This window comes from Crocuta crocuta, unplaced genomic scaffold (genome assembly GCF_008692635.1).
Source record: "Crocuta crocuta isolate KB4526 unplaced genomic scaffold, BGI_CrCroc_1.0 scaffold127, whole genome shotgun sequence".
Taxonomy (NCBI): domain Eukaryota; kingdom Metazoa; phylum Chordata; class Mammalia; order Carnivora; family Hyaenidae; genus Crocuta; species Crocuta crocuta.
The window spans coordinates 11,731,758-11,755,461 of NW_027532008.1; the positions used below are offsets into that span (position 1 = coordinate 11,731,758).

The 23,704-nt window shown below is 47.8% G+C and overlaps 2 protein-coding genes across 4 annotated transcripts in view; one reads left to right on the forward strand and one right to left on the reverse strand.

Annotated features, from left to right (window-relative positions):
- The window catches only part of AGMAT (agmatinase (putative)), a 22,979-nt gene extending 19,636 nt beyond the window's left edge, over positions 1-3,343 (forward strand). The window contains exons 9-10 of the mRNA XM_077775581.1: positions 1,741-1,825; positions 2,539-3,343. Coding sequence (XP_077631707.1) covers positions 1,741-1,825; positions 2,539-2,612 — 159 coding nt within the window. The 3' untranslated portion in view covers positions 2,613-3,343. The remainder of the gene's footprint in view (positions 1-1,740; positions 1,826-2,538) is intronic.
- Positions 3,344-6,082: 2,739 nt separating this feature from the next.
- The window catches only part of DNAJC16 (DnaJ heat shock protein family (Hsp40) member C16), a 38,927-nt gene continuing 21,305 nt past the window's right edge, over positions 6,083-23,704 (reverse strand). For all 3 annotated transcript variants that reach the window (XM_077775479.1, XM_077775481.1, XM_077775480.1), the window contains 8 exons: positions 13,229-13,359; positions 11,193-11,376; positions 9,853-10,035; positions 9,618-9,694; positions 8,311-8,391; positions 7,874-7,972; positions 7,153-7,323; positions 6,083-6,680 (listed from right to left, as the gene is read on the reverse strand). In XM_077775479.1, the coding sequence (XP_077631605.1) occupies positions 6,281-6,680; positions 7,153-7,323; positions 7,874-7,972; positions 8,311-8,391; positions 9,618-9,694; positions 9,853-10,035; positions 11,193-11,376; positions 13,229-13,359 (1,326 nt within the window). In that variant the 3' untranslated portion in view covers positions 6,083-6,280. The remainder of the gene's footprint in view (positions 6,681-7,152; positions 7,324-7,873; positions 7,973-8,310; positions 8,392-9,617; positions 9,695-9,852; positions 10,036-11,192; positions 11,377-13,228; positions 13,360-23,704) is intronic.

The window sequence follows — 23,704 nt, forward strand, 5'->3', positions numbered from 1 at the left end:
AGGATTCTTAGCGCTGCCACTTTCCTGGGACTTGTAGTGAGCCTTCAGGATCAGGATAAGAGCACTTAGGCCTTTACTGTGCTCAGGGCTGATTGCAGGGTGAACATTCTTCTTGCGCGAGGAGTGGACTGATTTTGACAAGGGCCCTCATTTCTTCTCTGGGATGGAACTGTTGTTTGAGCTTTGTGCCTCTGATCCACCTGTAGTCGGTTCATGGGGACAGTTTGCAACTTATCTTTTTGGGGTTAAATTTAAAAAGTGCTCACAGTGGGACTAACTGCCTAGGTAGTTCAAGAGTTTTAGAAACACTCAAATAAAGCTCTCTCTCTCTCTTGTTTTGAAAGAGAGAGAAAGAGAGAGTACGTGCATGAACAGGGGAGGGGCAGAGGAAGAGGGAGAGAGAATCTCAAGCAGGTTCCGTGCCCCGTGCGGACCCTGACATGGGCCTTGATCTCATGACTGTGAGATCATGACCTGAGCCAAAATCACGAGTTGGACATTCAACCGACTGAGGCACCCAGGCGACCCTGAAATAAAGCGCTCTTAAGGTGTGCTGAGTGTAAATAAATGCAGGAGGCAGAAGTGGAGTGTGGTTATAACTGGAAGGTAAGCTGCAGGAGGGTAGGGCTTTTATTTTGTTTACCACCCTACCCCTCAGTCTAGAATAGTGACTGACTTAAAGGGTAGGAACTCATAGACACTTGAGTAAATAAGTTGAGGCGACTTACACCTGATCAATCACCTTGTCTCCTCTAAGAAAGGGGCATGTTAGTAGCTACCTCTTCAAAGCCATTCTCCATCCATTCCCCTCGGAGAGATTTCTAAAACACGATCCTCAGGGGTGCCTGTGTGGCTCAGTCGGTTAAGTGTCTGACTTTGGCTGAGGTCATGATCTCACGGTTCGTGGGTTCGAGCCCCGCGTCGGGCTCTGTGTGACAGCTAGCTCAGAGCCTGGAGCCTGCTTCAGATTCTGTGTCTCCCTCTCTCTCTGACCTTCCCCTGCTCACACTGTCTCTCTCTCAGAAATAAATAAATCATTAAAAAAATTTTTAAACACGATCCTCAGTCCTCAGTGTATCACTCTTCTGGGCTTTTCACCGGCACCAGGGAAAACTCTTTTAGATGACCATACTCCTTGCTACTGTCCCCCTCACTTATCTAGTCTTCTGGCTGCATCCAACTACTGGTATATCTGTCCATCTTGGGGTCTCTGCATGTATCTGTCTGCCCAGCAGCCTTATCCCTACTTACCTGGTCAATTCCTTGAGCCAAGTGTTCCCACCTTGGGGAGGCCTTCCCCCAGCTCTTTGGGCTGTTTTGTATCATACTTTGCTATGCTTGTTTTTTGTTATTTTGTTTTTAAATAATCTCTGCACCCAGCATGGGGCTTAAACTCACAACCCTGAGATCAAGAGTTGCACGCTCTACTGACCGAGCCAGCCAGGCACCCCTACGCTTGCTTTTCTTGAAGCTTTTAATGCACGGGATTGAAATGATTGGTTTGCTTGTGTCCATCATCACACGATGGACTCCTCGGGAGCGGGGGCTGTGTGTCGGTCATTTGTGTCTATGTGATGGCCGAGCTGTGTGCCTGGCAGTCGATCAGTATTTATGGAGGGAAAGCAACAGTTCCGAGTCAGAGGGTGGGCATGCCTTGGGAGAGATCCACTGAGATCTCTGGAGTTGCTCTTCGTCGTCCATGGTTACTGCCATGGACAGCTCGGGCTCTGTCTTGAACAGGCGCTGGAGATCATCCGTGGTTGTCGAGGCCTGAACGTGGTGGGCTGCGATCTCGTGGAAGTTTCGCCGCCTTATGATCCGTCTGGTGAGTAAGCAAGAGTACCGTGACCCGTAAGCAGCTGCTTGTTTGAATTCTATTAACCCACGTAATAAGCCGAAGATGGATGCATCCTTTTTTATCAGTTGGGAACCAGCTGAGTGTGTTTTGCAGTGAAGAAGATGAACCTGTTCCCGCACACCTTACAAACGGGAGCTAATGGCCTCTAACACACACCCCTGGGAGGTGGCTCCTAGCGGCCCGGCCTTCCGGCAGCCGAGGGGAATCCAGCCGGCAAGAATAGGAATCGGGTAATTGTGATAGGGTAGCACAGTCCCCTCCTCCTTTGCTGTTTCCCCGAGGAGAAGCCTAAGTAATATTTGTTAGTATTAAAAAAGTGGGCGGTTAGCTGGTTTAGGAGAGAGATTCAAAGCAGATGCCGTCCCAATAATTTCAATTCGGAGAATTTACAGACTGAGGCCTGTTAGCTTCGCAGGGTGGGTGATAAATACATTATATACGGTTATCACAGGCTTTCCTTGCAGGGGTGGGGGGGTGGAATCTGTTCGTAAACAAAGAACCTTCTGCATTTCAGAATACTATTTCTGAAGGAGGCCTGCTGGAGCAGAGCACGGGGGAAGGCGTGCCCGCAGGGTGGCTGGGCAGCCCCGCGTGGAGGGAGGGAAGCGGGTGGGGGCCCGCGAGGCTCGGCCTGGGTGGCGGCGGGCACCGTGTTCACCTTTGTTGTTTTCACTTGGTAGGAAACACGGCCCTGCTGGCGGCTAACCTGCTGTTTGAGATGCTGTGTGCCCTCCCCAAGGTCATGGTCGTCTGAGCCTGTGCTCTTCCGGATAAACAGCAGCTTGTGTCGATGACAAATTCTTAGGAGTTTACGTGCCAGCGGTCTGAGTGCTCAGACTTCCCGCTAAAGAGTGTCACCGGGGGCTGCAAAATCAGGGCATTCAGAAGTCTGACCTGACAGCTAATACTTCTAAGGAGTCTGATTTAACTAAAAAAAAAAGAGACGCATGTGTGTTGTTCTGACGAAAGACGGTGGAGGAGAGAGGGGAAAAGGGACGGAGCATTTAGTTTATCTAAAAACTGAAGAAATGAAATAATAAACAAGCGTAGGACAGAATGCCATACAGACCGCTCCTATCTCTAGTGTCTCTTCCTTGACGCTGTAGCTTCTCCTGAGGAACTCGGGGTTTCAGGCCATCTGTGAATGGAAACGAATAGTTTGAAAGTACCATGCAGGCCCTGATCAAGAAACTGCCCGCCCCAAAGCCCAGGAGGGTGCACGGAATGTGTTTTCAACCAGACACTAGGCGGCCTCGGAAGTGCCCGTGGGGACACTTCCATAACCCAGTCCCGGCCTCGGTCTTGCCCCGCCTGCTCCTCCCCGCCCTCGAGGTCAGCGGCAACTCCTGGAATCTGCACCGGACACTCCGGCCTGTGCCCCGTTACACAATTTTGCTGCGTGCGGGTCCGCGATCAAGTCGCCCTCCCCCGAGGCAAGGGCGACGCGTAATCGTCACACATTAAAATAGTTTATTTCTGTTTCCAGTCTGTAATAGTTTTAGAACAAAAATAACATCAGCTTCAGTGCTTGTGCACAATACAAAACAGAAAACAACATAAAAAAAGACACCATTTGCCAAATAAGTTATTTGTTCCTAAGAGTATCAAAAGTGCAAAATATTCACCTTCTTTTCAGACTGCCCTCTAAGGTGTCATCCTCCGCCGCGACAAACCGAGTGGACAGACTCACAGCTGCCACCCGGCATTTGTTTCCAAGGGACAAGGTCAGGCATTGGGACGCAAGTGATTATATTGTCTGTTAAAGACATCCTGCGTCAGCTTCTACAGAATTTTACTTGGGAAAAAATTCGAGTGTTTGCTTCCAGTTTCTTTTCCCAGACAAAGCAAATCACTTAAAATGCATTTAGATTTCATTTCTTTTTAAATCCAGAAAACATATGTGCCAAACGAGGAGGAAATCAACCCATTAATTTGAAAAGTACAGCCGGATTTTCATGGTGGGCAAGTGATGGCAGAGACAGACCCTGGTGCCTAATGGAGGTCATGGCCATCTTACTCATCGAAATGTGGCTGAGTCAGAGCTGACAATCTCTTAGACCAATTATGCCACCAGCACCTGGATGATGAAAAAAATCTTTTAAGTGGGCGTGTGTTCTACAAAGACTTGTTTTGGGCCCGTTTTCATCCCCGTCTGCTAAACATGATGCATAGTCTCTATCAACCAGGAAACCCTACTTCTAAAAATAAAACAACATTGACAGTCTCAACATACTTAAAGGCCGGGAAGTGCACCTAAAACCGAAATTAGGCCTGTGTGATCACGCACAAGAGGTGGCATTGGCTGAGCGTGACAGTGGCTCATACATTTGACACAAAAGCAAATAAATTCAGGGAAACGGTCAGGAGGAAAGGCTTGGGTGGTCGCGGGCGAAGTTCAGTTTAAGTAAAACCTCCCTAGTGTCCTCTTGGGGGACATCTCTTTCAGCCCCAAACAGACCCATGTAAGAAGTTTGGGACTGAAAACATTTGCCGGGAATGTTTAATCCTATTCTCACTCTCCTTTCCTGGTGCAAATTGAGGGTGTGGGTGCCTGTCGGAAGGTGCTTTTGATTTTAATGAGAAGCGTTTTTAAAATGAACAGAGCGGGGGAGATTTTGTTTTCAGAAATCAAGGTCATGGGTCCCATCAGTACCAGAAGTTAAAAATAAAAACCCACCACTGAACCAAAACACTTAGCGCAGCAGCAACTTGGCCATAGAAGATCCAGAAAATCACTTGGAGGATGGTGCCTCAGGGAACCCTGTGAGTCCCTTAATCACGCCCGCCTGGGCCAGGCGCCAGGACAGCCAGCCACCTGAGTAAGCAACCAATTTTTAGAGGATCATGTGGAAAAAAACGCAGCCTGGCAGTGATTTCTTTTTCTTTCTTTCTTTCTTTTAAAATAAATCTATAGACTCCACGGAAACTACAGGAATTCCCGGGCTTAAATAATTAATCACTTGTCACTATAGCTCGAGATTTAAATTATTCGAGATCCAAATTGCTTCGTTTCAAGCAGTTGTGATTAAAGAAATACTAACTCAGTAAATGTCCCATCAGTGATTCTGCCCCTTCATTTTATAAAAGAGCAAACTTACTTTGATGTGTGAACTGACCGCTCTTTGAAGTTATTTCAACTCCACCAGTGCTTTTGCCCTTAAAAAAAAAAAAAAAAAGAAAGAAAGAAAGAAAAAGAAGAAAAGGCCAGCTCTGTCACTGGCTGCTGTGGCCCACTGCGCACTGGAGCTCGGCAAGCTGGGTGCTGATGGCAGGCCGGACCCTGTCACTGGTGGAGCAGTTGTGAGTTAGGAGTGAAAGTGACCAAGATATGGGAATAGAGGCCAGAAGCCCAGAGGAAGCCTTTTGCCAAACACGGGTCTAAAACAAGTCTTGGCTCCCTTGTCACAAAAGAGGGCCCCACTTTTGGGGGAACGGTGTTCAAAACACAGCTGTCGAGAAGAAATCGGAAGTTCCTTGATACAAAGACAGGTCTGGTATTTTACTAGGGGGACCCCACCGGAGTGAAGAGGTTCCTTGGGTGCGGCTCCCGGCAGGCGGGAAGAGGGTGTCTTCAGTGTAGCATCTACTGGCTTAGAGCAGCTTAAGTCTACATCTGGAGAACAAGATCACAGATTATGGCTCCTAAGATTCATACCCTAAAAGTGACAGGGGCCGAAAGGCATGTGAAAACGTACACATGAATGGCTCAAAGTCATTACAGTACTTGCTGCCGTGCAGATCCCTCCCTGGCGACCTTCGTGCTGAGGTGGCGGCTGATGGGACGCCATGGAGGGGTCACATCGGTCACTGCCCAGCCCTCCTTTCTTCTGTTGTGGGAAGAAAACCACACTCCCACGCAGAGGCCCCACCCGTCCCCAGCCTTTGAAAACGGTGGCTGCTGAACTGGGTGGGGGGGGGTACCCCTCATTTTAGCCACTGACTATGGGAAAAATGGTCAAATGTTAAGACTGCCTGGAGCCAGGCCACTTTTGGGATGCAGGGCCCAGAAGCTGCTGTGGGTTGTTCCAATGAGAGCATGCGCCGGGGCAGGAGCACAGCGGGGGTGGGCCGGGGGCGGGCAGCGACCCGACCAGCACTCCGGGCTCACGGGGTTCCATCCAGGTACCACCCCACGGCTCTCCCACAGCACAGGGACAGGACAGGGGAGGGAGGTGAGCACACGAGGGGATGACTAAGGAAGAGGGGATGAGCAGTGTNATTTTGATCTGGGGGGAGTCGAGACTTGAGGTGTTTTTCACTCCTAGGTTAGAATAGGACAAAGGCAGGATTCTTCTAGCCACTGTTCCAGAAGAATGATCTAGAATCTATTCTCTGTCTGCGGTGATAGGTCGAGTCCTGAAAAGGCCTGTTTGCAGGGCCTGTTAAAAAGCCTGAAGAGTTTACGTCCCCCTTGAGCCCCTCTCAGTCTAGTTCGGGCCACGACGGGATATAAAACCTCTGTAAGGAACCTTCCAGCAGGCGCTCCATCCATAAGGACAGCTTGCTCAGTTTTCCTTTGATGGGCCTGGGTCCAAGGCCACAGGAAGATTTCCCTCGAGAATCGCCCGGATGGAGGGAAGAGTCAGGGGCCCTGCCAGACCCCAAGGCTTCCTCCTCTTCCACCGCCTTCTGGGGCTTGAAGAGGCAGAAGTACTTCTTGTGGCCATTCAGGGCCAGCACGTAGCCTGTGTAGTCACGTTCCATGAAGTGCTTGTCATACTGGTTTGGGATTGGGGCTGCGTCCTGAGCGAATTCCAGTAAGTACTCCAGCCATTCTCTGTGTTTGTCCAGGCTCAGGAAGGAGAAGTGCAGGCAGCTGCTCCTGTGGGGGGGACAGAATGGAGACGCAGGTTCAGCCCGGCACATCCGACCGCAGGGAGCACACGTGCCTCAGCCAGATTTCAAATCACGGGAGGAGGCTCCGCGTTGGGTGGGGCCCGAGCACGGACAGAACGGAGGGGTCCCGGGGACCCCAGGGCTGCTTCAACAGGGGCCGCGCTCTGCTCGCCCATCTCCCTGTCTCGCCCGGTGTCCGGCTTTGGGAAGACACATGAGAGTGACGGGCTAGGGCTCCCTGAAGGGCTCAGGGAGGAAGCCTGGGGTCGGGCTCTTCTGTGCAGAAGCATTGGGACATGGAGTCAGCGGGAGAAGGGTCCCCTCGCGATGCCTCATGTTTCCGGGCTGGACAGGTCACAGCCAACATCTGCCTGCACGCACAGGGCCCCTCATGGTCAGAGAGGAATGTCCTCCAGCTCCCTCCTCACCAGAACGACCCCCTGGCCCCGCGGGCTCACCCAGTGAACGTGTAGACCTCCAACGCGAACTTCTGCAGCAGGCTGGTCTTCGTGGGGCCTGACAGAATGAGGACCACGTTCATGTGGCCGGGCCTCAGGCGGACCAGGTTGCTGGTGTATGTCACGTCTGTGAGTTCTGTCACCTCCACAAAGCCCTTTTTGGGAATCTTGCTGTGGGGAAATAGTGAGGAATTGAGAGGTTATCAGGACAGGGGGACGCCGTTACTTTGAAAAGGAACAAGAGGAAGAAAACACTCTGTTCCAACCAGCCTGGATAGCATATTTAACCCCTGGAGCCTGGCACACTGGGCCGGACGGGGCCGGTCCCTCCTTGGTGGTCCTGCGCCTGCCCAGAGCCTTTCAGACGCCGCTGCTCAGCTGGCGCAGAAGCGGCTTTAGGACTGGATGAAAGAGGTCGACACAGTTACGGTGACGCCCTCGTCTCTGCTCCTGGCTCGTCTCGCGGCTGACATGCTTTGCTTCCTGCCCCCATTATTAAGTTTGAGATCGAGAGCCTGCAGGGACTGAGTAGAAGGTAAGCAGGTCCTGGGTCTAAAGGCTGACGGGGTCTCAGTGACCACCAGGCAGCGGCTGACTTGCCCCTAAACTCCCATCTCACGCACGAGGAGGTGGACCCGAGTGCGTGTACAGACTGGTACTGGAGCACCGCTCTGCCAGGCGCCCCCGCCCGGGGCTCTCCTGCCNTGTTAGAGAGACCTACCTGCTGTTTTCTTTGGTGAAGCTTGGCTCAGTCTTCCCGGCCTTCTCGTGGACTTCTTCTTTATCTGGAGGGTTCGACTCTCGCTCATCGTTCGAGTCACTAAAGTGAGAAACAAGGAGTTTGGGGGGCGCTCAGGGGGCTCAGTCGGTGAAGCGTCCGACTCTGGCTCAGATCATGATCTCACGGTTCATGAGTTCGAGCCCCGCGTCGGGCTCTGTGCTGACAGCTCGGAGCCTGGAGCCTGTTTCAGATTCTGTGTCGCCTTCTCTCTCTGCCCCTCCCCCCTTCATGCTCGGTTTCTCCCTCTCAAAAATAAACAAACATTAAAAAAAAAAAAGAAAAGAAACAAGGAGTTTTACAGAGGAAACAGTTCAAACAACCCTGAGGTGTGGGCGCCCCCTTGGGAAGTCCTACTGAGAAGCCACGGAGGCATTTACCTGAAAGCCTGAACAATGACAGTGCCGAAGAGGATGAAGAGGGCAGAGAAGACCAGGGACAGAAGGGGCATCATTTCCCGCCTAGAACGAAGGGAACAAGCTCTGGTCAGCTCTGGGCGTGTTGCTGTAACCTCGGCTCATGATACGAGGTGTCTTCTCTCCAGCTCAAACAAAACCAAAAAAAACACCCCAAACCAAAAAGCTTTCGTATCAATAAACACTTTCTAGTTTCATACAAATAGAGATTTCTTTTGAGGGTAGGGGTGGCGGTGGGGAAAGCGGAGATTTCCCCCTCACCATTTTAATTCAGACTGCTTACTCTGAAAGCCTGATATTACGGGGCGCCTGGGGGGCTCAGTCGGTTAAGCGTCCAGCTCTTGATTTTGGCTGAGGTCATGATCTCATGGTTTGTGAGTTCGAGCCCCATGTCAAGCTCTGTGATGACACCGTACAGCCTGCTGGGGATTCTCTCTTCCTCTCTCTCCCTCCCCTGCTCATGCTCTCTCTCTCTCTCAAAATAAATAAACTTAAAAAAAAATTTTTAAAAGCCACACAATTTTGATATTTTGTCTCAACGTAATAGGTCCTGCTTAATAAGTCCTGTGGGAGGAAGTGGCAGGATTTACGCGGTGCATGTGGACGAGCACTCTGATGTCAAGGGTGGCACCGGTGACTAAAGTCTGTGGGATTATTCCCTTTATCTGGATGATTTTTCCCTGGCTGGAGGAATTGAGACGCGGCCCAAAGCGGGGACAGCAAGAGGAAAAGCTGACCTTGCACGATTCCCTCCAGGACGGGTGCTCTGAGATTTTAATCAGCCGCCAGCACCCCTCCAAGACCCGCCACCCGTCAGCAGCTGTGCTGGGCGCCGGGGGTCACAAACAGGAAGGAGGTGAGGCTCTGCCCTTCAGGAGCTCACAGTGCTCCGGGCGGCGGGAGTGGGCTATGCCTCCCTTCTCTGGTTACCTCACTGACGGGTTTGCACGTGTCCACGCTGGCCCCTACGCAGGCCATGGGGGCACCAGGGGCGCCTCGATGAAGAGGACGGGCCCAGGCTCCGCGGTTTTCGAGGGCGGCCCCGGGGGGTCCTTTCTCACCCGGCCAGTGCGAGAGGGCCAGTCCGCAAACACGTGAAAAGGGAAGTGACTGCCAGAGCGGAAATGGGAACAGGTGGGGAAACGTGTACGTGTTCTTCCGCTTGCCCGTATCGAGCGTGCACTGAAATCAAAGGAGGACCGAGTTTTCAAGAGGAAAACACTGGTGCTACTAGCACTGGAGCAAGAGAGTCAATCTAACAGTGTTCCCACCAGTTGTCGTGAAATACGCTGTCCCAACAGTCCGAGACGTAGTCGGAAGCGGAGTAGAGCCACCGGAGGAGAAAGATCTGTTGGGAGAGGAAACGCGCGTCGGTCAGGACGGGCCCCCCCTCCCCCGAACCCGGGACGGAGAAGTCCTCGCCCGCGACAGCGTGCTGCCAGCCTCCACTCGGGCTCCTCACGAGGCCCGCCCGGCGCCCCCCGCCCCTCCTGGCCACGTGCTTACAGGGGCCAGTTCATCGGTCAGGTCGGGGAGCACCGCCTCCGAGGACAGGAGAGCTGGGTCTCTGCGCAGCTGGTCGAGATAGCCCAGGAGGGTGAATTTATCGCTGTCACTGCCCGTCCAGGGAGCTTCCAGGGTCCTGTACACCACCCTTCCTCCCGTGGTGCGCCTTTCCAAGATCGACACCTGGCGGGAAGAGAGAGGAAGCCCTCAGAAGTCTTTGCAAAAGAATGGGAAGCTGCTGTTTGGTCTTTTTCAGGGAGGATGGAAAAAGGACCCTGCGGGTCCACACTACGCTGGAACACCAATACGGATGGCTAGAGAATATGTGCAAGAAGGGGCGCCCGGGGGGCTCAGTCGGTTGGGCGTCCGACTTCAGCTCAGGTCATGATCTCGTGGTTCATAAGTTCCAGCCCCGCGTCGGGCTCTGTGCTGACAGCTCAGAGCCTGGAGCCTGCTTCCGATTCTGTCTCCCTCTCTCTCTGCCCGCCCCCCCACCCCCCATTCACCCTCTGTCTCTCTCGCTCTAAAATAAACATTAAAAAAAAAAAGAAAATACGTGCAAGAGATTCACATTTTTCTGGTAAAGAAGAGACTGTGGTGACTTTGCCCAGCTTTTGCTAAATGTTAAAGCTCTTTTTTCTGAGTAGACTTTTTTCTATACCCTCTGACTTAATAAACAAACCTCTGGGGCGCCTGGGTGGCTCAGGTGGTTAAGAGTCTGATTTTGGCTCAGGTCATGATCTTGCACTCTGTGAGTTCGAGCCCCACATCAGGCTCTCTGCTGACAGCTCAGGGCCTGCAGCCTGCTTTGGATTCTGTGTCTCCTCCACTCTCCCAGCACCCCCCGCCCCCCCNCCTGTGTTTTTTAGAGAGATTTTTCATGATTACCAAAATGATGACATAGACACAGAAAATTTAATACTTCTGTAGAGTGATGACAAAGGAGGGGACAGGAAGGAGAGATCAATTAAAATGGAGTGAAAGGAGGCAGATGTAAAGGAGGGAGAAATTTTGAAAGCCTTTCACTGGTAGCCTAAGCAAGATTTTCAAAGTAGGTACTCTGAGACTAGACTCACCATGGGGAGAAAACTGGTGAAAAGAACTGCACTCTTGAACCTCTACTCATAGGAAAGATGCTTTCTGTGAAGGTCTAAGGCTGAAAATCTAGGAGGTGAAATCCCTAAGGTCAAAGACTGTTTTAAGAGCAGGCTTTCAAAACAGGCTCAGAGATGTCTGGATTTCCTGGAATCTGTATTCAAAACACCCAGAGAAGGAGGAAACAGCATCAGGAGCCATGAGCTTGTCAAGAGCTCAGAGTCAGAAGAGAATCCACGACTCACCGCTGATTTTCCTTGAAACGTCTCACTGTCTGGTAGTAAGGTGTCGGCAAACTCCTGCTGCCGATGGCTGTGGACGTGCACGAATCTCACTGTGTCCTGCGTGTTCGCCAGCGCAAAGGACAGGAAAGCCTCAAAGGGTTTACTCAACTTGGTAGCCTCGGGGGTCAGTAAGACCACACAGTACCTGCACCACAACAAAAGAGAAGGCTTTACAAATCGGTCTCTGAGGCCGGGCTACAATCTGTAACGGCAGGTGAAGGTGGCGAGGAGCAGGGGCCCACCTTATAGATGAGAATACGTTTGACTGACGAAAGCTGTGTGTTACAAGTCTCCAGAGAGGGATTTCAAGTCATCAATGACCTATTTTTTCCAGACTGGTGAGGTCTTCCCCAAACCAAACTCTACACACTTAGGAATTTCTAAGTGCGTTTATTTATTTTTGGGAAAGAGCGAGCGAGTGAGCGCACGCAACCAGGGAAGTGGGGGGGAGGGCGGGGGGGGCGGAGAGAGCAAGGTGGGCCTGGGATCCGGAGCGGGCTCTGTGCTGACAAAAGAGAGCCGGATGCAGGGCTTGAACTCTCCAACCGTGAGATCACAACCTGAGCTGAAGTCAGCCGCTCAACCGCCTGGGCTTCCCAGGTGCCCAGGAATTTCTTTTAAGGCAATGGCCTCTCAGTCCTTGATGCAGAAGGGCTTTCAGAAGTCACTTGTTTGGTTCTCTTCTGCCATAGGCAGGGGTGTTCCAATCTATCTTGGGCCAGGGGCTCTCTGAGCCTCATTCTGAAGGGCCTCCTTTGCGATCATTCTAATGGCAAGTTTAGCTAATCATTCATTCATTCTCCCAAATATTTAGGAAGCGCTTACTGCCTGCCAGCTAAGATAGACCATGTTCTTGCCCTTGAGGAGCTCAGAGTCCGGTGGGAAGACGGACCACACACACACAGCTACATCATGACAAGCAGTAACAAATGTTATGAAAAAGAAGAGAAGGAGGGAGAGTGTCCGGGGTGGGGTGGGAGTCTCACTCCCTTAGACAGATTGCTCAGGGACACGTCGCCTCCCAGAGGTGAGCAGAGGCCTGAATGAAAGGGGTCAGAGCATCCGAGGCAGAAAGGAGCGCAGGACAAAGACCACTTGGTGGAGAGAGAACTGGGCCTAATGCCCAGTCCCAGGGAGATTGCGGCTGGGGTGTGGAGAGCCTCCTGGAAGGCACAGGAAGGGTACGGAAGCAGAGACTGGCTAGAAGGCTAGCAGGGTCTCGACAGGTGCCGGTGGCCTGCTCTGGGGCGGCAGTGGCGAGAAAAGGGAGAAGTGCATGGATCTGGGAGATTTTCTGAGGGCTATGTACACAACGATGCTTAGATTCCAGGATACACTTCTTTATATCGAACTAAAGTCTTTCTTCTCTCTTAATGTTACGAAGGAATCAGACAAATCTGGAAACCGGGATATTTTCTCACTTTAACTCATATTTTGGTTATATTTTCAAATAAGATGAGCAGTACATTTTCCTCTCGTATCTAGACACGTTTCGCGGTGAACTAGCCCTACATTTAAAGCCACTGATCCATTAATCTGAGAGATGTTTATTTTAAATAATCATTTTCCCTGTATTTCCAGACTTTCTGGATACCCTGTACGAACAAGTGAGTCTCAGCCTTCCCACTCCCAGCTAATTATCTGACCATTTCCTCAGTGTCCTACTTTTCCCTGGGGTTAGTTGCTGTCCCAGCCCCCCCCCCCCCCCAACGNGTATCCATGCTTCTTTAAAGGGACCCAGACTCTCCCTGACAACTGGCCAAAGTCTATTCATCCTTCTGGCCTCCGCCAAAGGATTATGAATGAGGGAGACCTTCTCTGACCCCTGGCCCAGGCTGGCACCCTGCATTCACACAGCCCATAGTGGGCGCTCAGTATCTGTTATACACAGAGTGAGTTCTGACGGTCACAGGTAGGTGTTTTAATTGCCCAGTAGAATAATGGGCCGTGGCCTCTCTATCGCAGTGACAGACAGGGACAAAGCCTTGAGTTCTTACTTCCTCTGTCGGTGAGACCGTTTCACAGGGCACAGCTCGTGGAAGAGCTTCTGGCTGGTGAGCCTGGCTGCCAGCAGATACTTGTTTTGGGTGATGAAGTCATCAATGACCTGTTTCTTCATACCTCGGGCCTGCAGAAAAACCAACAAACGGTGGATTTTTAGTCACTTTCCTCACTGCAAAAGGGCTTTACTTAGAAGCTTAAAAAACACGTGGCTGATCCGTGAAACTCTAATAGCATAGCAAAGTGACAGCAGATGGCGGCCACACAGGCGGTGAGCACAGCATACAGAGGAGCTGGGTCACTACCTTGTACACCTGAAGCTGATGTAACATGGGATGTACATGATCCTCAAGAAAAAAATTATATATAAAAAAATAGAACTGGAAGAAAAATGTGGCCAACCCTGGCTAGAGTAATACAATAAAGAAGACAGATCTGTGGGAGCAAATGAACAAGTGGTGATCTGTCTCAATGGTGTGGGGCTGGAAGCAACGACGGGGCTAAGTCAAGTCAAAGGAAAATCAAGTGCTCTTTCCACGCAAAGTTTCTGCATATGTTTTTTTTTTAAATGTTTGTTTGTTTGTTTGTTTATGGGGGGGGAGAGGGAGAGTGAGCACATGCAGGTGCACAGTGGTGAAGGGGCAGGGAGAGAGAGAATCCCAGGCAGGTTGCATGATGTCAGCACAGAGCCTGATGTGAGGCTTGGACTCATGAACTGTGAGATCATGACCTGAGCTGAAATCAAGAGCTGGGGGCTCACCCAACTGAGTCACCCAGGGGCCCCTGTATAAGGTTTTATGCTGGCAGATTTTTTTAAATGTTTTTACTTGTATCTGAGAGAGAGAGAGAGAGAGAGAGAGTGTGAGCAGGAGAGGGGTAGAGAGAGAGGGAGACACAGAATCTGAAGCAGGCTCCAGGCTCTGAGCTGTCAGCAGAGCCTGATGCGAGGCTTGAACCCACGAACCGTGGGATCATGACCTGAGCCAAAGTCGGACGCTTAACTGACGGAGCCACTCAGGCGCCCCTATGCTGGCAGATTTAAAAAGTCATTTTTTAAAAAAATATTTTATTTTTAAGTAGGCTCCACACCGAACATGGGGCTCAAACTCACAACCCCAACATCACGAGTCATGTGCTCTACCAAATCAACCAGCCAGGCATCCCTTAGAGTTATTTTGATTTCCAGGCAAAATTACTTCCATTTAAGCTTGGCAGTAAACCAAACAATTAAAAATAAACTCCAAAGTACCAGAGTTACTAAGTATAAAAGGCAGACTGCAAAACTGTACGGTGGTCACTTTGTTTTTACTAATTTTCGTGCATTTTGAAGAACTGAAATTCTACATATAGCAGATTGTCTGACCACAATCTAGAAATCCATATAAAACCTTGTATTTTAAGAAACACACTTTGAATCACCTACTTAGCTAAGAAGAGCCTATCAGATATTAAAAAAATACTCTGAATACGAGTAACTCGTGAAAATACTATTTATACACGCTCGAGTGCACATAAAGTAACACTTGGAGGGTAATGTTAACATGAGTAAAACAGAAAATAAATTAATGACCTAGAAGCCTATATCCAGAAGTTAAAAAGAAACAGCAAAAAGTATGAAAGGAGAAAGAAGGAAATAATAAAACAGGAGATCCATGAAGCAAAACAAACATAGAAAAAGAAGAAGAAACAAAGAAGCAAGAAAGCCAAAGTGGGCTCTCTGGGAGAAGCTAATAAAACTGACAAATCTGCGGTGAAACCCATCCTGAAGATGAGACAGAAAGCACGAATGACCATTATCAAGGATGATGAGGAGGCATCACCATCTGTGTTGCAAAAGTTAAAAGAAAGTTATTTGAGGATGTAGATGAAACAGAAAAATTTCTCGAAAAATACAGCACTATCTGAAAAAGACAGAAAATGGAAAGAGCTGTATAACCATTAAAGGAGGTGAATTGGTGGTAGTGGAAGATCTTTCCTTAAACACAAACTCAAAGCCCAGATGGTGTTACAGATGGCTTCCATGGAACTTTCAAGAGGACAATCCGATCTTACATAAAGATGCCCTGAGAATAGAAAAAGGGAGAACGCACCCACCTCACTTCAAGATGCAAAGCCTCACATGGGTCTCAGGAGAAAGAAAAGTCAGAAGCCAGCCTCGTTTCTGAACACAAATGCAAAAATCCTAAACGAAGTATTAGTGAACAGAATCCAGCGATATACCAAAAGCAAGACCCTGTTGGACTTCTCTGATCAACTCAAATTAGGTTTACCATCAGAAAATGAATTAATGTATTTAGCACATTTTAGAAGATTAAAGATTAAACAGGAAAAACCAGGATAATCTCAATGGATGTGGAAAAAACATCTGATAAAAACCAATGCCATTCAGGTCAACGATACATAGACGGGAACTTCCTTAATCTGACGAGGGTCGAGGGTCGCTGCAAAATGCCTTCTGCAAACGTCACACTTTGTTGGGGAAATGGAGATCCAGAACAAGGATGTCCGTCCCCAACCCCCATCATTACATTTCTAATCTACATCACACCAGAAGTCAGCGTAAAGTAAGAAAAGAAAATGAAATAAAATAAGGGCGGGAGAAAAAGAAGCAAAACTATCTTATCTTAGATGATACGACTGTGCATTCAGCAAATCCAAAAGACGGCACAGATAAATTATTTAAATCAGTAAGAGAGTTTTAGCAAGATTGCTGGACACTGAGTCAGTGTTTAAAAATCAATTGTATGGGGGCGCCTGGGTGGCTCAGATGGTTAAGTGACCAACTCTTGGTCTTGGCTCAGGTCATGATCTTGTGGTCTGTGGGACTGAGCCCCGAGTTGGGCTCTACACTGACAGTGTGGAGCCTGCTTGGGATTCTCTCTCTCTTCCTCTCACTCTCTGCCCCTCCCCTGTTCACATGCTGTCTTTCAAAATAAATAAATGTTTAAAAAAAATCAATTTTATTATTATCTAATACCAGCAAACAGAAAACGTACTAACAGAGACACCCTTTTCAATAGCATAAAAAACAGGAGGCACCTAGAAGTAAGCTGGGAAAAAAGTACGATCTTTATGGAGAAAATTATAAAAGCTTATGGAGGGTTGCTTGGCTGACTTAGTCGGTGGAGGGTGCAACTCTTGATCTCAGGGTTGTAAGCTCGAGCCCTGTGTTGGGTGTAGAGATTACTTAAAAGTAAGATCTTTTTTTTTTTTTTAAATAAAAGCTTATGAAGACGTATTACTGAACACCTAAACAAAGGGAAACAGATATATGATGCTCATGGGTTGGAAGGCTCAATTTTGTTAAGAGGCATATTCTCCCCAAATTTATATAATTTTTTTTTTATTTTGAGAGAAAGAGAAAGTACATGCGTATGAACAGGGGAGGGGCAGAGAATCCCAGTGGCACTGACAGTGCAGAGCCACTTGGGACTCGATCTCACAAACCATGAGATCATGACCTGAGCTGAAATCGAGAGTCAAACGCTCAACTGACTGAGCCACCCAGGCGCCCCTCTCCCCAAACTGATCTAAAGAATCAATACAAAAACCAATAAAATCCCAACAAGTTTTCTGTTGGTTCGTTTTGATGTAACTTGACAGAATGTAATGTGTATACAGAATGTGCGAAAGAACAATAGCCAAGGTGCCTTTGAAGACACTTTCCTATGTCCCTAAAAAAAAAAAAAACCAAAAGTTGGATGATTGCTCTGTGAGATGTCATGACTATTTCCGGATGGCATATACCTAAGTACAAAAGACAAACTATAAAGCTTTTAGAGGCTCCGCGGAAGGATTATCTTTACTATCTTGGTGGAGGGAAAGACGTCTTAAATAGTAAACAGAACCACTCATAAAGGACAATGCTGATACAAGCGACTACGTTAAAAGTAAGAACATGTGTTCATCAGCATGATACCAAACACAGGAATATATTCATAGCATCACTGGTCACATAACTAAAAAGTGGGATGATCTAAATATCTGTCCGCAGCAGACTGGATATTCATGCCAATTCCACAGACATGTGCAAACCTCACAAACATAAGCTGACAAGAGCCAGATGCACCCAGAATACACACTGTAATGAGTCTTGCTGTAGAAGTGACTGGCTACAAACCACCAGCAGAAAGGGAGACAATTCAACAGAGAAGACTGGGTAAAGAGATGTGATTGCCATGTCACCAAAGGACAGATCCAAAGGGCCCATAGTCAGCTTCCTTGTGATTAAGGGAAACGCAAAGCAGAATTACAACAAGACACGACTACATACTCAGTCAGCTCAGAGAAGTGAACTTGAGCTGGCGTTGGCAAGGATGTGGAGCACTGGAACTTCCACATGACTGGTGGGAATGGAAAACACCCCACCTAGACACGCTGGAGACGTGCACAGCCCAGGACCCAGCAATTTAGCAACTGGATGTACCCGAAGGGCAACGGCTCTCAAAACTGTGGTCTCAGGACACCTTTACAGCTTTTTTAAAAAGTTTTTTACGATGAACGTCAGGTGTTCCGTATCACTAAATTTTACTCCTGAAGCCAATTACACTGTATGTTAACTAACTAGAATTTACTTTTTTATTTTATTATTTACAAAATTTTTTTTGGTTTTATTTATTTCTTAGAGACAGAGAGAGACAATGTGAACAGGGGAGGGGCAGAGAGAGAGAGACACACACAGAATCTGAAGCAGGCTTCAGGCTCTGAGCTGTCAGCACAGAGCCTGATGCGGGGCTGGAACCCACGAACCGTGAGATCATGACCTAAGCCGAAGTTGGATGCTCAACCAACTGAGCTAACCAGGCGCCCCTAGAATAAATATTTGGAAAAAAAAAAAAAAGATCTTATTTTTTAAGTAATCTTTACATCCAAGATGGGGCTTGAATCCACGACCCTGAGATCAAGAGTCACACGCTCTACTGACTGAGCCAGCCAGGTGTCCCACCTTTACACTCTTAAGAATTATTGAGGACCCCAAAGAGCTTTGGTTTAATGTGGTTTTTACCTATTAATATTTATTAGCTATAAATTAAAATAGAAAAATTTAAAACATACTTAACAATTCATAAAAAAAATAAACTCATACATGTTAATGTAAGTATCTTTAAGTGAAAAAAAAAACCAAGTTTTTCTAAAATCAGAAATGTTTAGCCAGAAGAGTAGCAGGGCTTTACATTCTGACAATTCTTTATAATGTCTGGCCTCAGAGAAGAGACAGGTGGGTTCCATATCTGCTTCTTTATTTTTTATTATTTTTAAAAAATGTTTTTATTTTATTTTTGAGAGAGACAGAGAGAGCGAGCAGACAGACAGAGGATGAGCTGGGGAGGGGCAGAGAGAGAGAGAGAGAGAGAGAGACGCAGAATCCGAAGCAGGCTCCAGGCTCTGAGCCATCAGCACAGAGCCAGAGTCAGCAGCACAGAGTCACATGCTCTACCAAATGAGCCAGCCAGGCATCCCTGGATTCAATGAACTTTTAATCCTTTGTTAAATTCATATTCACTGATCACCTTGCACTTAGAATGCATCTTTTACTCATGCATGAGTTTTCGATATCATTTGGAAAATACTGGTTCGCTGATCTTGCAAACGCTGACCAATTTTATTATACATATAAAACAAAAGTGCACCACCTTCATGAACCAACCTTATCATGAAGTTCTAACAAGTTCATAAAGGCCGATACAAATCTTTCAAAATTCTAATTTTCTTGGAAGCTGGAATTTTATCACTGGCAACAAACACCATCAGTTGTTTCTGTTAAAGTGCTAGCGAGGCTCACTACATTCAGTCTTTAGGAAATGTCTGCCCTAAACCCAAGTCTGAATAACCAGTCATTCTTTCAGGCACAAATAACATCCTGTCGGGGCGCCTGGGTGGCTCAGTCGGTTAAGCGTCTGACTTCGACTCAGGTCATGATCCCGCGGTTCTTGAGTTCGAGCCCTGCAACGGGCTGGCTGCTGTCAGCCCAGAGCCTGTTTCGGATCCTCTGTCCCTCTCTCTTTCTGCCCCTCTCCCACACGTTCTCNAAAAAATTCTGTTAAAAAAAGGGGCAAGTTCAAAACTTATGAGTTAAGTAATCACACAAATGCTCACCCTCAAGACAATCTTTATACTTCGGCAGCAGCAGTGTTTTGTCACACAGAATATTAAAAATACCCAAGAGACACGTATTCAAGGGTTGACAGATTTGTTAATAAAATTGTACTTGCTGCTGCTCCGTCAAGGGTATTAAGTGATAAATGAGTGTTGTGTAGTTTGTTTCTATGGTGAATGCTTAGGAGTGAAAACACGTGCTCACTGGCGGTCTGGGGCCCGGGCTTTCGTTTATGTTCTGGGTCGTACACTGGGTTGTGCCCTGGGAGTTTAAGCCGTCATTGCTCCCCCACCATCAGGGCAAGTGTCAACACACAAAGGACAATCACGTCTGTGTTATTACGGAGACAGTTTTGAGCTCACAGACTTCCCACCCCCACTCCAGGGTCTGTGAACGTCACGCTGACAACTGCTGTCCTCGCGACACCCAGATGGACCGAGATACACGTTGTGCTCAGGGTGACACTGCTCTTAAAGCCCCGAAATGCCCATCAAAAGAGAATGAATCAAGATGTTACCGTGTGGCCGTAAGTGCTATCGAGCAAATGGAAACAAGCTCAGTGGAGGCGCCCTGAGACCAGGGGCCCTGCATCTACTAAGTGACCTGCCGTCGGGAGGCGCCACGTTTATATCCGTAACGAACACGCTGGTAAAGCGTCCTTTGTGCCAGTCATTTTGTAAATGTGTTTAAGCTGCGATTTTCCACAAGGAAAAAAGGAATCATCTCACGAGTAGAAGCTATTACTGAGAAGCAATTCTGGAAGTCATCAGAGACTGACCTTGGACTGAGATGGTCTTTTCTCTCTATAGCACCGCCATGTTGCCTGCCTGCCTTTCAGCTCCTCAGTGACCACTGGGCACCCCCTTTTTAATGGCCAGTGGTTGACCACAATTTTGTCCTTGGCCCCCTTCTCTCCTTACCTCACATACTATGACTGGGAGATGGCTCCACACTGAGGACTTCCACCTGTAACCACTCACTCATGGTCCACAGATCCCTCTCCCCAGCTCACTAAGACCTCCATCCCTACACCCACCTGCACAACGGACATCTCCCCTTAGATTTCCTGGAGGCAGCTCTCATCCTGTACGTCCACAACTGAATTCGTTACCTTCTTCCTAAACCTGCTTTTCTCTCCTCAGTTCCCCTGTCTGGTTCTGTCATGCGGAATGTCCTACCCTATGCCCAGGCTCAAGTGCCCTTCCTCTACATTCGCCTCTGAATGAGTCGCCTCTGCTGCTGGCTGGAAACTGCCTTTAGGCCTCTTCTCCCCTAACTGGGTTGTGAGGACAAAAACTAACTCTGGATGTCAGAGCTCCTCTGTATTCACCATACAGCAGGCAGCCAATGAAACATCTACTGCCTGAAAGAAATACAGGATTTCACAGAATTTCGCATTCTGGCTTCCTCTGGGAGAGGGTGAGTCGAGGGGTTCTTTTGAGTTTTTAAACAGAACATTCAAGAAATTAAATAATACACGTTCATTATAGGCATTTTTAAAAACCCCAATATGAAAATAAAACAGGGGCGCCTGGGTGGCTTAGTTGGTTAAGCGTCTGACTTTCGCTTAGGTCATGATCTCGTGGTTCGTGGGTTCGAGCCCCGTGTCGGGCTCTGTGCTGACTGCCAGCTCAGAGCCTGGAGCCTGTTTCAGAGTCTGTGACTCCCTCTCTCTCTGACCCTCCCCTGCTCACGCTCTCTCTCTCTCTCTCTCTCTCTCCTAGAAATAAATAAAACATTAAAAAAATTAAAAAAAAAAGAAAATAAAACATAATTTTACCATCAAGAGACATAAGAGATGTGTTTTCCCATGCGCCCCCATATGTACACACATGCACACATGTGGTTACAAAATTGAGTGTATTGTGTGTAATGTGTTAGAAACTGTGTATAGTTGATACGTGGTGAGATCTTTTAGTCTCTGTGCTTTATCTGTTTCAATTTTCAGTCTCCTACAGACTTCATTTAAATGATTTTGTCTGAGTAAGTAATTAACTAATATGTGACCTGCCCTGCTCAAAATGGAACTCGAGTCTGAGATGACCACAGGGTCCCCACCTGCTGCAGGGTGAGGCCCCTTGGTTGTGCATCCCGCTTGCTCTTTTTGACATGATGTCACGAGAATTATCCCCATCACTTAGTGTTCTTGAGCCGCCATTTTAATGGGCTAAATGGCTGTACCATAGTCCTTGTTAGGGCTGTACCAATAATTAGCCTACTGCTGGATATACTCTCCGCCCACCCCCGCCCCAGTGAAAACTGCTATGAATGACACTTAACATCTCTGCGTAAGTTTTGGCTGAATTCGTAGTCCCTGAGGAAAGATTCCTAACAGGTAATCTCATTTCCCCAGGGTCTTTGCTCAAACATCATCTTTTTTTTTTTTTTTAAACATTTAAAAAATGTTATTTTTGAGAGAGAGAGAGAGACAGAGACAGAGAGACAGAGAGACAGAGTACAAGTGGGGGAGGGGCAGAGAGAAAGGGAGACACAGAATCTGAAGCAGGCTCCAGGCTCTGAGCTGTCAGCACAGAGCCTGATGCGGTGCTCGAACCCACAGACCGCGAGATCATGCCCTGAGCTCAAGCCGGTCGCCTGACTGAGCCACCCAGGTGCCCCAAGCGTCATCCTAATGAGGCCCTTCTCGGGCACTCTGCCTTAAAACATGTGACCCTACTCTCCTGATAGTCCACATCCCCCTTTCCTGCTGTTTTTCTCCCTAGCACCTGTCCCCATATGACGTGCCACCATGGAGTACGTTATGCCAGCTGTCTGCTGTCCCCACTGGAGAACAGGGCAGACCCGAGGACAGGGAAGTCAGGGGATTCTGTACAGGGCTCTGTCGCCAGCATGCAGGGCAGGGTTTGGCTCGAGCTGGGTACTCACGAGTCGTCTTTTCCTGAATGAATCTAGGCAATTTATAGATTATCACCCTACTGCTTTTCCGAAAAGTTCTGAAGCTTCCTCCAGCGAGCAAAACAAAAGAGTGTCTGCCTCTCTATACCCTCATCACTACTGAGTATCTTCGCTTTGAAAATCTTTAACGATGTGTTGGGAGAAGAAGAATATGTTAAATTGGGTTTTCTTGATTACTGAGATCTAATTATTTAAAAAAATTTTTTTTAATGCTTTTTATTTATTTCTGAGAGACAGAGACAGCATGAACAGGGGAGGGTCAGAGAGAGAGGGAGACACAGAATCTGAAACAGGCTCCAGGCTCTGAGCTGTCAGCACAGAGCCCGATGCGGGGCTCGAACCCACGAGCTACGAGATCACAACCTGAGCCGAAGTCGGACACTTAACCAACTGAGCCACCCAGGCGCCCTGAGATCTAATTTTTAAAAGTGCTTCTCAGTTGCTGGAATTTCTTCTCAGAATTTTGTTCATATTCTCAGTCCATTCTTCTTGAGAAGTTTTACTAAAGAAATTTTTTTTGAGGTGAAATTCACATCCCATAAAATCAACTATTTTTAAATGTACAATTTAGTGGCATTTAGTACATTCACAGTGTGGTATAACAATCACCTCTCTCTAGTCCCACACATTTCCATCACCCACAAAGAAAACTCCGTACCCATTAAGGAGTCACTTCCGGGAAGTTTTGTGTTGATCTCTTTGATTAGAAGAAGCTCATGAGAAATTAGAGATATCTTTTTTAGATTGGTTGTAAATATTTCTCTCAGCCGATCGTTTAACTTAAACATTTTTTTAAAACTCTTTTTAATATTTTATTTATTTTTGAGAGAGAGATAGTGACAGCATGAGCAGGGGAGGGCCAGGGAGATGGAGACACAGAATCTGAAGCAGGCTCCAGGCTCTGAGCTGTCAGCACAGAGCCCAACGTGGGGCTCGAACCCACAAACCATGAGATCGTGACCTGAACTGAGGTCGGACGCTTAACCAACTGAGCCACCCAGGCGCCCCTACCTTAAACATTTTAAAGTATTTATGTACAAATTTTAAACTTATAATCGAGTTAAGATCTTCCAACAAGATTTTCAGCCGTTTATCTTGAATTTATTTTTGTAACTTATTTTAGAAGAACATTATTGCTTTTCTGACAGGAGCACTTTAGAAGTAAAAGATGATTATTGGTTCTTATTTTACTTTTGTGGCAAAATACACATGATGTAAAAGTGACCATTTAAACCATTTCCAAGGGCACAGTTCTGTGACATTAAGTATATTCACACCGTTGTGCAGCCATGCCCAGAACCATCCATCTGCAGAACTTTTTCCCTTCCCAAACTGGCAGTGTACCCATTAAACACCTGTATCTTCCTGCCCAGACCCTGCCATTACCATCATTCTAGTTTCTGCCAAAAAATTATTTTTTGAGCAAGATAGCACCAAATCAGATCAAAAACAGACTCAG